Source organism: Lissotriton helveticus, chromosome 8 (genome assembly GCF_964261635.1).
Source record: "Lissotriton helveticus chromosome 8, aLisHel1.1, whole genome shotgun sequence".
Classification (NCBI taxonomy): Eukaryota; Metazoa; Chordata; class Amphibia; order Caudata; family Salamandridae; genus Lissotriton; species Lissotriton helveticus.
This window is the reverse complement of record NC_136069.1, coordinates 191769200-191785361: the sequence shown is the minus strand read 5'-3', so window position 1 is coordinate 191785361 and position 16162 is coordinate 191769200. Positions and strand designations below refer to the sequence as shown.

At 44.6% G+C, this 16162-nt stretch overlaps 1 protein-coding gene across 2 annotated transcripts in view; it reads left to right on the top strand.

Moving 5' to 3' along the window:
* Positions 1-16162, top strand: part of MORC3 (MORC family CW-type zinc finger 3) — a 644813-nt gene that overhangs the window by 201320 nt on the left and 427331 nt on the right. For both annotated transcript variants that reach the window (XM_078656878.1, XM_078656879.1), the window contains exon 5: positions 11799-11946. In XM_078656878.1, the coding sequence (XP_078513004.1) occupies positions 11799-11946 (148 nt within the window). The remainder of the gene's footprint in view (positions 1-11798; positions 11947-16162) is intronic.

Sequence of the window (16162 nt, the reverse complement as noted above, 5' to 3'; positions counted from 1 at the left end):
CCTGAGTCTTGCCTCAGAACCTTAACTCTGCCAGCTGAGTACTTAACTGAAAGCCGTTAACTTACATTTTCTCCATAGTGTAACATTGACTGGTTTTCACTTGGAAGTGTCGAGTTTTGGAACTTTGAAATATTCACAAAAAATCGTCCGATTAGCGAAATCGAAATTACTCACCTGATCTCAGGAGAGATCCCAGTGCTGGATTTAGGTACCCAGCACTGACTCGGAGGAGTGATTACCACTGTGATTTATCGATAACCTGATTTTCCCCCATAGGATAACATTGCCTGGTTTTACCAGAAATTCTTCTAAGTGTCGATTTTTGCAACATACAACTATTCCTTAAAAATTGCCTGTTTACAAAAACGATTTCCTTTAACTGTTTACTGAAAACGCACCAGGGCTGAGTCCAGGACCCAGCCCTGTGTAAGAAAAATGTTCGTAAAGTAAATTCTATTGCAGTTTGCTTAAAAATCCTATTGAGCTTAATGTTATAATTGTGTTACGTTTGTGTTGCCTATTGCAACCCTTGTATCTTATTCCATTCAAAGACTATTGTTCATTGAAATTAGTCAGGAACAGGATCTCATGTTGAGAAAGTATTTTATGCCAATCTGTGGTTCTAAAATATTTGGCGCCACAGTTGTGGAATGCCTTGCCTTTGTCTCTGAGGATAAGTGTCAATCTTTTAGCTTTTAGGAAGGACCTTAATTCCTGGCTTTTTGTTCAGTAAGTTCTGTCTGCTCTCACCCGTTCTGTACCGCCTTGGGTTTCTAGCGCCGGGACACTCCTCGGAGTAGCTGAGCGCTATATAAAACTCATAATAACATAACATAAAATAAAATAACAGTATATTTTTTTATTACAAAAGAGTTGGCCTAGAGTTCAGTTCTTGAGTGTGTGAGACCATTTGCTGACTGAGTGTGTGCATCAAATGCTTTACACTGTCCTCTGATACTGCCTTACTGCTCGACCAAGCTACCACTTTAGAGAGTAAGGTTCTATCTAACTTTAACCTCTGCCAAACCTCTGGAGTCCCTTGGACTCTATACACATTGTACCTTACTTTGGTGCAGTGCATATAGAGCCAGTTTCTTACACTGTGGTATTAAGCCGGTGGTTCAGCTCGGTAATGTCTTAGGGATCGGAACTCATGTTCACGGGTCCAGTTTGTTACTGCGCTCCTTTTGGCTTGGCTTATTGCCCTAAGAAGTGTTCCCCCGATTTTTGGGGTGTGCATACCCTATATGCAACAACTAATGATACTGATTTCTTAAACCGTGGAAAGAAATGGATTAAGTATGTGGGTTTGGAGTTCAACAGTTCTCAAACATCCAGGTTTGCATTGAGGGTAGGTCGTCTGTGTGTAAAAGTCCTGTTCAGAAGAGGTTTTGAGGTAGGTATGTGTATTGTGATATATATTGATTGATGAACACTGTAGAATCCGGTTATGTTTCCTACAGGGACTCTACGTACAGTTTAAAGAGAATGGGAGCCAAGATGGAACCTTGGGGAACACCATAATTATAGTGAGGATTGACAGCCTAATATCAAAAAATTTCTCTTATTTGGGAGTGGTCCAATACGTAGGATTCAAACTATTTAAGAGCGCAAACCTTGAACACCAAAGGGTTGATAGAGTAGTGCACCGAGGCAGCAGTAATGTTGAGAAGGCATATGTAACAGCACCACCTGTTGTGCCCGTGTCACAGCTCCCTGTTGCTGCCTGTGTCGCGAGTTCGAGGCCAAGGTTTTCTCCCTTGTACTGAATTGGTTTGTCTTGTTTTCTTTACCGCTTTGTCTTGTTGTTTGGCCTTCATTTCCTGTTTTTCCTTCTAGTATTGTCTGTGCCCCTTTTGCCTTCTGTTACCTCTGCAGTTCCTCGCCCATTCGCCGCCCCGCTACCGCCTACCAGCTGCTCCTCCCTCCCACCTCCCCTTATATGGTGACGCCTGCGCGGCCGTGCTGCTGACGCGCCTAAGGCAAGCCCGTCTGCACCTGGTCCGCGCCTGGACCACGCCCAGCACCAGAACCCCTGGTCCCCGCGTATGCCACGACACCTGTGTCCGCTACGATGCCAGCATCCTCCACGCATTCAACGCTGGACGAACTCACACCTGCTTACTGGCCGCACCGAAGCTCACCCATGGACCCTTCACCTGCCGGAACTGCAACTTCACCAACATCCAACCCGCCATTCCACCCCACAAGACAGATCACAACCACCTCAGATGCATACTCCTGAACACCCGCTCCGTACGCCAATACGCCATCGAACTCTGGGACCTGCTCGACACATCCTCCCTGGACGTTGCCTTCCTGACTGAGACCTGGATGAACGACTCCTCAGCACCCATCATCGCCATAGCCATCCCGGACGGCTAAAAGATCACCTGCAGAGACCGCACCAATGGAGTAGGAGGGGGGGGGGGGATCACCATCATCCACAAGTCCACCCTTAAGGTCTCAACCAACTCCGACGACACCCTCAGCACCGCTGAACACCTGCACTTTCTGATCCACACCGATCCCAACACCACCCTCAGAGGAACTCTGATCTACAGACCCCCCCGCACCCTGGCCATAGTTCAGCGACTCCATTGCCGACTTCGTCAGTTCGCACGCCCTCGCCTTCACGGACTACATCCTCCTCAGCGACGTGAACTTTCACCTTGAGAACAACACCAACTCCACCACCCTGATTGACAACCTCGCCAACCTCGGTTTCAGACAGCTCGTGACAACGCCCACCCACATCGCCGGCCACACGCTTGATCCCATCTACTCCGCTAGCTCCCACGTCTCCTTCAGCCACACCACCGAACTCCACTGGACCGACCATCACTGCATCCACTTCACTTTCCGGAAACCCACGACGCACCACCGCACCCCACCGCACCCCACCGCACCCAACAGATCCCCCGCCCCAGCTGGAGCAAAATCACCGAAGACCAGCTAAACACCACCCTCGCCAGAAGCCCACCCTCTGACCCACCGACCCAGACGCCGCTGCCAACAACCTCAGACGCTGGATCGACGACTGCGCCAAAACCCTCGCCCCGATCAAGAATCCCTCCAACAGACGCACCAACAAGAACACCATAGACCTTCAGACCTCCAAACAAAGCTGCCGAAAACTGGAGAGGAAATGGCGCCACGGACAGACATTGGAAAACCAAACAGCCCACAAGAACGTCATGCGCCAACACCATCAGATCCGCCAAAAAGACCTCCTTCAAGGACCACCTAGACAACAACGCACACAAAAGCAAAGAGCTCTTCAACATTGTGAAGGAACTCTCCAACCCCAGCTCCAACACCAACAACATCCCTCCACCGCAAGACCTGTGCAACTCCCTTGCCTCCTTCTCCCACCACAAGATCACAGACATCCACGGCACCCAACAACACCTCAGACCCCACGGCCACCACCCACAGCGACCCCCTGCTCGCCTGGACTAACATCAACGATGACAACATCAAATTCATGAGCACCAACCACTCCTGCTCACCATCAGACCCATTCCCCCACCACAGCTCCAACAAGGCCAGCGCCACCATCACACCCCATCTCCGCAAGGCCATCAACATCTCCTTCGAGACCGCGACCTTCCCGGAGAGCAGGAAGCACGCCGAGATCAATGCCTTACTGAAGAAACCCAAGGCAGACCTGGGGGACCTCAAAAACTTCCGGCCCATCTCCCTGCTTCCATTCCCGGCGAAGGTCATCGAGGAGACCATCAACAGACAGCTGACCCGCTACCTCGAGGAGAAGAACATCCTGGACCCATCCCAGTCCGGTTCCGCAGCAATTACAGCTCCGAAACGGCCCTCATTGCCACCACCGATAACATCAGGGCCCAGCTGGACAACGGCAAAACCGCGGCTCTCATCCTCCTGGACCTGTCAGCCGCCTTCGATACTGTCTGCCACCGCACCCTACGCACTCTCCTCCACTACGCAGGAGTCCAAGGCAAAGCACTAGACTGGACCACCTCCTTCCTCTCCGGCAGAACACAGAGCGTCTGTCCCCCCCCTCCCCCACCCCCCCCCCTTTCCGATCCGAAGCCTCCTAGATCATCTGCGGTGCACCCCAAGGATCATCCCTCAGCTCGCCCACGTCGCCAGACTACACAACCTCAACATCATCTCCTACGCTGACGACACACAGCTGAGCCTCTCCCTCACCAAGGACCCACTCACCGCCAAAACCAACCTCCGCGAAGGAATGAAAGCCGTCGCCGAATGGATGAAGAACAGCCAAATGGTAATCCTCCGTTTGCCTTTTTTAGAGGATGTGGACCCTCCTCTTTATAACTTATAAAGGGCCGGGTTGGTTTGCCGTTGTATCATAAAGGCAACATATTTACACAAGCAGTGCACCACAGGAACCCTTCAATTGGTCCCTACTTCTTAGTGCACAAAGTAAACAATAAAATCGTAGTAGTAGCAGCAGCACTCATTTACAAGTTACTAGCCAGAATCATGAGGCCTCTTTTTAAAAAAAATATTGCCTCTAGCTAGAAGACTGGGACTCATTATGTGACACGTAAAGAGAAGTACTCACTTAATAAGGGACGAGTACCCTCTTCCTAGGCTCAGACGGCGCGGGTGATCTTCACGCCGTGTCTAAACGGCATATAAGATAAATGCATTAGCAATTGCCCTCTTAAATAAAGAGGAAGGTCCACATCCTCTAAAAAAGGCAAAAGGAGGATTACCATTTGGGTATTAACACTGGAGAATGGTTAATGCATGCAATATGTGAATGAAAGCGGTATACACATGTTGCTCGGGACTACCTGGCAAAGAAAACAATTTAATTATATGTCAGTTCATGTCTCTATTTGTTATTATGTTTGTCCCCCTTTTTCTCCTATTTTTGCATGTATTTTGGCTCCTGTGACGTTCAGTGAGCCACCACGGGCAATATCCGTGAGTAACACTACTGAACAAAACTCTTTTTCACATTAAGATCCTCACGGGAGGGTGAACCTTAGCGAGTGCATACCACCGGAAGAACATCTTTTTTTATATATAGGTCCTGACGAATGCTGAGCGAATTGGCTACCCTAACAGCAGAAACATGTTGACCACTTCTAACTAAGGACAAGGGTTCTCATAACATAGAACCTTGGATTGTCCGCCATGCACTGTTTTTAACCTAATACTGGTTGGCCTTTATTAAAAAACATTTTTATAGGTTACAACCATGTATTTTTTAACATCACTCACAGTTTGACTCGCATATTAGTTGTAGCACTGTTGCACACACCACCTACCTGCTCCGCTGTAATACAGGCGTTGTAGCACGCTGGGGAGAAATTCGGTCACCCCAGCGGGGACCCTATGATGAAGCATGTCACCAATTAGTGGTGAGTGAGGGTCCTTTTTAAAAAGAGAAAGATCTTTTTCTCTTTTTGGGTATGCACAAGGGCAAGGGTTGCCCTTCTTGGGAGTTTCACTAACTCTTCTTTGCCTTTTAGGGGGAAAGAATAACGTAAATATATATATATATATATATATATATATATATATATATATATATATATATATATATATATATATATATATATATATATATATAAAACTCCAAAGTTGCTTCCACTCAGCAAGTACGCACTCAGAGACAGATTCTGATGTAAAGTATTTTATTCCCAAATTACGCTACGCGTTTCAACACTATGCAGTGTCTTGGTGTGATCAAGACACTGCATAGTGTTGAAACGCGTAGCGTAATTTGGGAATAAAATACTTTACATCAGAATCTGTCTCTGAGTGCGTACTTGCTGAGTGGAAGCAACTTTGGAGTTATAGAAGTAACGGCTTGGGTTCGCCGCCGATGTACGCCACCTGACGATGGGAGAAATGGTCTCAGAAGGACCCAATTTGTTCGGATATATATATATATATATATATATATATATATGTGTGTGTATATATATATATGTATATAATTTTTTCACTAAGTCACTCTTTAGTTGTTTAATAATAAAGTACTTATGACAGTTTCCCACCCTGCTGTATAAACCCAACTACTTGCAGCCCTTTTATATCTTTATCGGTCTGAATCAGTTTAATTGCTGCTCTACACATTCAGTTTTTGGTTAAGTACAGGATTGGAGAGTAAACTCCATATGTTAATAAACGCTCCTGAATATGTAGTTGAGCAATAGTCTCAGGATTTGTTTATTTTTATTTCCAGTTGGGTGTGAGGGTGCCAATGTTTTTTGCCTTCCCTTATGAATGTGACCTTCACTTTGCTGTTATGATTCTGGAGTAAACATGAGTATCTGTATCTACAGATTTACTATCATAGAAGGTGGTTTGACACTTAACATTTGTAGTAGTTCCTTAGTAGAGGTAGTAGTGAACATTTGAGTAAGATAAATAAGAATGTTGGTTCTTCAGTGTTGGAGCATCGTCTGATGAGGCATGTATACTTGTTGCGTGTGTATACCAGTTGCATGTGAGTGGCATATAGCATAAATGATCTTCTAAGCTGGGGTAATGTCTGACTACCAAGGGCACTTGCATATACTACCAGACTTCGTGAAAAGATCTTCTTATTACATTAGACACCTCACATCTGATAGGTAATTTAATGGCATGTCGTAGATATTTTTCAGTACGCCTCTTGTCCCAGATTTGTGCTGTTCTCCATCTGCAAATCACAGCATTTCAGGAATGGCCAAAATCAAATGCTACACAATTAAGCCTCTCTCCAGAAGTTTAGAAATAGGGGAAAGGAATTAGTGGCAGAAAGAAAGACCATCTCCATTGCCAATATCCGCTGTGCACTAGATGCCACCAACACAGCATCTGGAGGGTCAGTAACTGCGTCCTTATCCGACTCCATATGGAGAACTTTAAATCTTCTCATCCTGCCCTTTGATGAACACTTTTCGTCCCACAAGTTGACCAAATGTTAGGGGGAAAACAGGACTCTGATTCTTCCCTAGCCATGGTTGCCCTCCACGCTTCATACCCTAGGGGCTTCTTTTGGAGGAGCCAGTAGAGGGCGGGCTTCAAAGCCACCTCTTTTTTAAATCATCTCCCTCCTACCAGAGGCAGCAACGATCGTACAAACAGCAGACATCATGAGGTTACACCAGGGGTGTCTATAATTCAACAACTGGTGCTAAGGAGGTTCCAGGAAAGGAGCATCCACCTCAAAACATTGTCTCCGCTGCCTGTCCCTGACAACAAAACGCCTGTTGGGGTTCAGACTAGACTATTTCCTCCCTCACTGGAAGGAAATCACATCAGGCAATTTGGTATTCGTGGTAGTTCAAATGGCTACTGGCTAGAAATGATCATAATCCCTCCAAAATCCAACCCCGCAACTACAACTTCAACAGAAAACATGTCAGCCTACTACAGGAAGAGGTAAATGTGTTTCTTCAAAAAGATGCAATAATATCAAGTTCGGCAGGGATCTTTGCTTACATTTGTCCACCTCTCCCACTCCTTTCATTCGTGGTACGGAAGATGTGCCTCAGACTCTCATCCTTGTGCCCTCCACCTGGACCATGTAGCCCTGGTAGTTAGCACTTCTTGTGATATCAGTCAGTCCACACTAGAAGCTTCTGAACATGCCAGATGTTCGCATCAAGAACCAGGGTCAGATCATACTCCTGGACACCGCATAGCTTAATCTAGCCATTTGGCACCTGAAATCCTAGCGTTTGGCTACCTGCTGAAATACTTGGACATCCTACAGGAGTTTAACAAACTTCCCAAACCAGGTTGCTATGCGACAAAGTGGATCATATTTGCTCACTATTGCACCCACGAGCCTCCTTAAAACTAACATTCCAGAATATCATCTGTTACCTGATCCACCTCCAAACATCAGGCCTTGCCTACACCTCCATAAAGCTTCATTTAGCAGCCATAGCAGCTTACATGCAAAACAGGAAACATTCCTCCCTTTTCTGTATACCTGTTAAAGCCTTCATGGAAGGCCTTAGAAGGGCCATCCTTCCAGAGTTCCCCCCCCCCCCCTCTCCAGCGTGGAATCTGCACATACTTCTTACTACACTCATGCACACACCCCCAACCCCAGGTCCCCTTTTGAGCACTTACACACTTGCCCACTAGAGTACCTCTCTTGGAAAGTGGCCTTCCTTTGGGAATTAACATCTCTCAGATGTATTACTGAAAAGCAAGCCCTCACACTACAGGAATCCTTAATTCAAGGTAATAAAAATAAGATGGTACTGACAAAAATTCTTGAATTGGTCGCACCTTTTCATCTCAACCATACCATAGAGCTCACAGTATTTTTCCCACAAAAAGACTTTTGAGTAGTGAGAAGCATCCACATCTAAGATGTAAAACGCATGTATTACATTAAAAGGGCCATACCCTTTTATAAGACGTAAAAACTGTTTGTAGCCTTTGCCAAACCTCACAAGGGCTGACCAATATCTTGGGATGGATAGTGAAGTGCAACCAAACGTGCTACCTCAAAGTTAGAAGAGACCCTAGTTGTACATGGTGTACAATGTACACAAAGCAGGCCAAAGCCATGGCCTTTCTAGGAAATGTTCTCCAAGCTGACGTATGCAAAGTAGGCACTTGGTCAACCCCACACACATTCACTTTGCATTATTGAGTGGGCATCCTAACCAGACAGCGAGCAATGGTTGGCCAGACAGTCTTAAAGACCTTATTTAATTGCAAACAACTGAATGAGCCAGAACAGTACAGACAGGAGATGCTACCACCAAATAATCTGAACCACCAAATGCGCTACTCTGGCGGACAGCATTGATGCCAGCACCAACAGAAGGAAAGAAAGTCACCATTGTAAAGCAGCAGGCACCTCCAGCTCGATCACCCCCCTTGCAGAAACTCTACCATGAACTTTCTCAACTCTTCAGCAACAAACTTACCACCATTTACAATAACTTCAACCCGCAACAGACATCACAGACCTCGCCAAACGCCTCCCAAACTAATTCAAAGAACCAGTGCTAACCACATGGCCCATCATTACCTCAGAAACTGTTGCTAGCATGCAGTCCATTCACCGAGGGTCCCAATTGGACCTTGGTCCCTACCAAGCCTACTCCAGAGAACTGTAATCCATCAGTGCCATGCTCTCGCCCATTCTGAATGTCTCCACTGCTTCCATGCCCTTCCCAGATGCTTTAAAGCATGCAACAGTCCCCCCATTGTTGAAGAAAACTTCTATGGACCCTTAAATGCTCGCCAACAACAGGCCAATCTCCCTGCTACCATTCTGGGCCAAAGTCTTTAAGAAAATCAGCAACCGGCGCCTACCCGACTACCTAAATGGCTACTAACAACGCCACTCAGTCTGGTTTTAGACTCAAACCACAGCACAAAACTGCCCGTGCCGCCACGGGTGACAACCGTATCACTTTGGACAGAGGCGACATGGCGGTGCTCATCCTCCTGAACCTCTCTGCAGTGTTTAATTCAGTCTCCCACACCATTCTCATCCAACACCAAAATGACATCGGAATCCATAGACACACACTCCCATTGATATGCTCCTCCTCCCGGGAAGGACTCAGTCAGTCTGGCACTATACACCCTGGACACCTGAGACCTCATCTGCTAAACCCGACCCTCTTCAACACATACGTGATCCCCTTAGCCAATATCATCCGCACTCGCAACATCATTGTCCTACACCGACCACACTCAACTCATTCTCTACCTCACGGGCAAGATGCCCAGTATCCCATTCAAGTTAAGTGCCTGCAAGACTGAAATCGCCCACTGGATGAAGACCAATTGCCTGAAGCTGAAGACTGACAAGACTAAAATCGTGATGTTCGGGAAGAGCAGTTAACTGTGGGACTCCATATGCTGGCCAGCAGAGTCAGGACAGACACCCCCACCACCCATGCAAAGAATCTTTGGATCATTATCAACAGCAAACACAACGTGACCGCCCTTGTCAATGCAGTCACATCGTCAAACTTCCATACCCTCAGGTTGCTGGCTCCTACTCAGCACCCGTAAAGCCATCATGCATACCCTGGTCTCAAGCACGCAGGACTACGGGAAGACCCTCTTGCCAAGATCAACAGACAACTTTGAAGGCTGCAGAGTATTCAGAATTCAGTGCCAGAGCTACTTCCCACTCCACACTTGCATCATACTGCACCTGATGGAGCTCCTTTAGATCCCCATACACAAACGAGCACATTTCAGATTCCTTACCCACACTTTCAAGTCACTACATAACACTGACCAGCATATTTCTACAATCGCATCTGCTTTCACAACCCTTCCAGATACCTCAGCTCATCAGGACTTCTACTTGCACATATCTCACGCAAACAGAAATCCAGATCCCATGTCGAGCTTTCTCTTACACGGCTCCTAAAGAATGGAATGACCTGCTGCTACACTTCAGAGCCTCCTCCTCACTTCTTGAATTCCGCAGGAAGACGAAGACCTAGCTTTTCGAGTAGCCCGATAAGGCTATAGGTCTGTCTAGACTCGCATCTACTGAGCGCCAGGATACCCTCTCGGGTGAGGGTGTGCTCCACAAATCTGCATAGAATAACAACATAACATATTTTAGACATTTGCATCATCCACACTCCAGCCGCCGTTTTTGAGGGTACTGCTTTACAGTCAGTGCAGACCATGTGAATCTACAGTAACACATGCTACAAATGGAAAATGTTCCTTTCCCTGTAAACATCTGTTTGCAGCATGTAGTGCTGTAGATTTGCATGCACCCATACTCCTCTCAAGAAGTGTGTGGCTATGATCACAAATCTGTTTTATTTTGTAACTTGCTTCCTCTGCAAATAAACATTTGCACCTTACTGCGTTTACTCACCTCTCCATACTGCTCTATCCTGCTTTGCGGAAAACAATCTACCATGTACTCCATGTCCATGTGCATTGTCAACCATGAGAGAAGTCGCACCATACTTCGTGACTTCTTTGAAGAAAAATAACTTGCAAATGTCCGAGCCCAACACAGGATAGCAGGAATATACAGAGCAGATGAATCTACAGCACAACACGCTATAGAACATATGCTTACGGGGTAAGTATAATTTTCGTTCTCTTTTATAAAATGAAAGAACTGACTGGACATTCCTTTATTGAGTGATATTATGTTGATTGTTGAGTTCGGAGTCTATAATTGGACACCACCTCCCTGAGTAAACTTTGGACTGCTTGCCTTGCTGCCCCAAAAGTCAAGTGGTAAAGTAGCGTATTTGCTTCTCAGTTATCTCTATCCATAGCAGGTCAGGCTCTTGACCATTAGTGTAAATCAGTCTTAGTACCCACAGTTGAAGCCCATTAACTCTTTTGTACCTCAGTAACCCTAAATTGAGTTGGCCAAGTACTGTTATCCATGGTCTGACCATGTACTGTTATTCTGTAGAAAATAATTTTGGGAACTAAAGTTTCAGTGGGACAGACATTAAAAGTGATGAACTATACCTTGTACCACATTCACCTACAGTGACCGTGTCTGACTGTCTTGTTTTCTGCATTCCAGTATTAAGTTTGAAATGTTCTTTTTCAATTTAGTATTAACACTGGAGAAAGGTATGTCAAACATTTTTACATGCACATTGAAAGGGTAATGCCTAAACCTAAGCCATGCTTTGTGTAAAGAGCATTTGATTTATTTCTCTTCTCTAGAATACCCCGGCAAGTCACCTATAAATAATACTGTATGTGAGTGAACAGTCTGTGGTAGAGACAGTTTTATAGTAATAGCTGCTACACATTCGTCCTGTTATAAATTCCATTTCAATGTTCTGAATCCTTAACAGCATGCTTACGGCAGCTCAATAAAGGTTCGGCATCTCAGACTAATCTGAACGCAATCCTGAAACATTCCTTGTTTTCATCAGAGAGAGAACTTATGGCCGAACTGGATGCAATTATTGGGAAAAAGGGAACCAGGATTATTATTTGGAATCTAAAGCGGTGAGTTACTGTATTCAGTGCTGCATTTGTATATACCACTGCCTGATCAAAATAAAATGTTGTGACTGGACAAACACATCTGCACAATATAAAAAATTTAAATAATTGCACAAGACACATGCATAGCTATGTATGCAGACTTCAAGGTGCCCTTGAGAGTTTTATTATAAAATATTATACAGTGGCTGTGTTGCCACACTTTCTTGTTAAGCGCATAGGCTGCCATTCTCCATGGACTCTGCTTTGGGCTCGTGGATAAGATTCACGTTGTCTAAATTTGTCATTCAAAACCCATATAATGTTAGTTTTAGGTGTGGAGGGCCAAACATATAAGAGTTAGTGCTGTGTCAGAACAAGCTACTCATTTCCGTTTTTGTTGCACATTTGAAGAAAGTGGGCAGAAAACATGGGGCCTATTGGCCCTTCTGTTGTAATTTACTGAGGTGTATATTTGTGTATGGGTTCAGTGGTAAGTAAGCTTCTCAATGGATATTTATTAATATTCATTAACGTGCAGATCCAGAGCGCATTTCAAAGCATGGAGAAAAATTCTCCAACAAATTATAAATTAGATTCCTATTAATAGGCAGCATCATCAGTAAGTTTTTAAAGTTTTAAATAAAATCATGGTCAAATTATGATGAAAGCGGGGACTACCAGATCTTTGAGAAGCTCTAACTCACTTTTACTCATACCTCCCAATCTAAAAAAGCAGCAACCAAGTCTTGCTCTTTTTCCGGAAATGCTCCGAGCATATGGAACTCTCTAACTTGTGACCTGCGATGCACCCCCTCCTACCCTAGCTTCAAAAGGAACCTGAAACAACTCCTCCCCAACAAAAACTTTAACTCCTAGATTATTGACCTTGGTTAACATCGCTTGTACAGGTCTAGTACCTTTGATCATAGTCGGCTTCTTATCTGTTTATGCTGTCCTTTAGATCACCTTTAATCTGCTGCTCTTGTTTTTGGTACTGCTTTTATTTTCTTTGATGTTTACTATTTTGAATACTCGCCCCTTTTGTGTTTGCATGCCTCATTTACTGTATTCCTGTTAACGATTTTGTATAGCGCTCTGATACCTTTGGGTCTAGCTAGCGCTATGTGTAACGTATAAAATAAATACATGATAAACCAATCTTAAAATAAAAAAATGTATTCAAAACCGCTATGCTCTGGAACCTGTCCTCCTCATCTTTCATTAAAAGTGAGGAAATAAAAGGAAATTGTCATTGTCATACAGCCTTTCATAGAGACAAACAATATCACTTCAAGACAAGGCACATTTTTAAAATTGATCTTTGTAGAAATGCATAATTGTAATATATATAACCATAACCAATAGTGTTCTAACTTAGTATGCCAGACAGAAGATAATGTGAGTATATCATTTACCAGGATAACCACAATGGACATACATATCCAATGAAATTACTTGAGAATAGTAGTGTAAATAGAATACCAAACTGCTTTAAGATCAACCGTTGCAACTGTAAGAAGAAAAAGAAATTAAAAGCTAATGTAATATCCCCTCACTCTTTTCCCCTACACAGCCCCTCATATTATATGCAGTGAAGTTCTAGCTTAGTACTAGATATTTCTGGGTTGGGTGTGTACCCATCTCTGAGCTCACAGTTTTGAACCAAACAGGGGTCCAGGAAGGCCATAACTAAGCCTCACTCTGTGTATTGGATTTTCATCACCTTTTGCTCCAAACCATGCCAAATCTCATTCTGTGGGAGTCTATTGTCCGATTTTGAGTCACAGGTTTGAAACAGAGGTTCCCAATTCAAACCCACATTGGGCCTAGACAGTCCCCTTAACCTAAATAAACAAAGAGAATCCAACTCACGGGGGGGGGTGGGGGAAGAGTGTTCGACAACGGTTGAAGCACTCAGTGTTGTATAAAAATACCCCTCACACACCAAAAGGCCCCTTGGTGTCGTGCTTCATCATCGGGGTCTTCGCACCCCTCTATCGGGATGCGGCGTGCTACGACCAACGACTACGCGGGAGCACTTATAGTAATGACTATGTATGGTGTGGATTGTGTGGGGTGTATTTATAAGTGAGTGGTGGGATGTGGTGAAGGATTAAAAAGTACCTGGCACAGTAGTCTATAGAAATTTTTTTATTCTGAACTCTGGCTGGTACTATTAAAAGAAGTGCAGTATGAGGTCGATTCTGTTTATTTAAGGAACAGGACCTCTGGTGTGCGTCGACATGTTTCGGAGTCAAGCTCCTTCTTCAGGACGGGGGCACAACTTCCCCACCTTACTCACGTATTTTTAATAAAAATAAATGTATATTTACAAAAAAGTGAAATAGAGAGGCTTAGTGTGCCTACAGCGGTCTGCTACAAGTACAATGACCTGCAGAAAGACAAAAAAAGAGATAAACTGATCGTTACCCTGTAGCGGGTAGTTCAAGCAGGTGCAGTCACCTGGAACCTCACCAAATGCTTGTAATAAGCCCTGTAAAAAGAAAAAGGTACTCACAACACATACAACATATAACACAAAAACACTAGGAGTTACTAGCAGTAGTGGTCATACTTATGAAGCTTGTTTGTTGGCCTCATGAGCATAAAGGCACGTCAGGGGTGTTGCTTGATTTGCAATCTGTAGTAAGGAGGAATGATGCAGTTTTAATAAATCATTCTTCACTTACTTAGGAGAAAGAAGTCGTTTGCTTAGATGTTTTGTTAATACTCACATAAACAGGACGCTTTGATCACCGTCTTACCCCTCACGCTGCTCCGCTGGTATGAGGCGGTAATCGGGTTTGCGCTATTTATACTTTTTTGTAATTGGGCGGAAGTGTCTACATGACCTAACATGGATGTTCCGCTCATTGTTGTTAATTGTACCCATGTATGGAGCATCCGCTCACTGACCATACAAAGTACTCGTATGTCTGACACGGGCTCACGTATGGCCAGCGTCTGTAAGCGCGAGTGTCCCCCTGGCACGCATGCGCGTAGCTTGAATACTTATTGCCGCGCATGCGTGTGAAGATGCGGCGCTCGCGTAGGGGGCACTGATGTTTAGCGCATGCGTGCCTTTGCCCTATGTTCAAAGCCGGGAAGGATATTGAAAGATAGGCGGGCTCGTGGGTTTAGAAACCTTACGTAGACATGGCACATCAGTAGAATTTACATTCAAGGATGTTTTTAGTGACAAAATCACTGAGGAATAAAGTGAGAATTGATTATTATCACGCATGTACATATTGATACTTCTCGCTCTGGTAATTGATACCTCATCAATATTACGCGTGATTCTGAAGATACATATTAATAGGATATTAATTGGATAGCTGACCCCAGGGCACCTCATCATTAAGCCCGATTTTGTGGGTGCCAAGTCTGAACACCCATCTTTGTTCCTTTTGAAAAAGGCCATTCTCAGACGGTAATTGCTCTATGATGGTCCAGTTTAGATCATTCACACAATGTTGTGCTGTCAGGTAATGTGTGGCCATTTTCGTGGTGCTTTTCTTACAGCGCACATTGCTCTTGTGTTCATTCATTCTCGTCTTGATGGCCCTGGTAGTCAGTACCTTTGCTCCAAGTCTGGCTGGGCTCTACGTACACCACCTCGAGGCAACCAGGATTCTTCACAATTTGAACCCATACAGATCCAACATAAAATGCTGGAGGAGGTACATAGATGACATCCTTGTCATCTGGGAAGGTGACCGACAATGTAACTCAAAAAACGTGGTCTACCTTATAAAATGCCCCTGTAATCTTGAGTATGTAGGTATGACCACGAAAATGGCCACACATTACCTTACAGCACAACATTGTGTGAATGATCTAAACTGGACCATCATAGAGCAATTACCGTCTGAGAATGGCCTTTTTCAAAAGGAACAAAGATGGGTGTTCAGACTTGGCACCCACAAAATCGGGCTTAATGATGAGGTGCCCTGGGGTCAGCTATCCAATTAATATCCTATTAATATGTATCTTCAGAATCACGCGTAATATTGATGAGGTATCAATTACCAGAGCGAGAAGTATCAATATGTACATGCGTGATAATAATCAATTCTCACTTTATTTCTCAGTGATTTTGTCACTAAAAACATCCTTGAATGTAAATTCTACTGATGTGCCATGTCTACGTAAGGTTTCTAAACCCACGAGCCCGCCTATCTTTCAATATCCTTCCCGGCTTTGAACATAGGGCAAAGGCACGCATGCGCTAAAC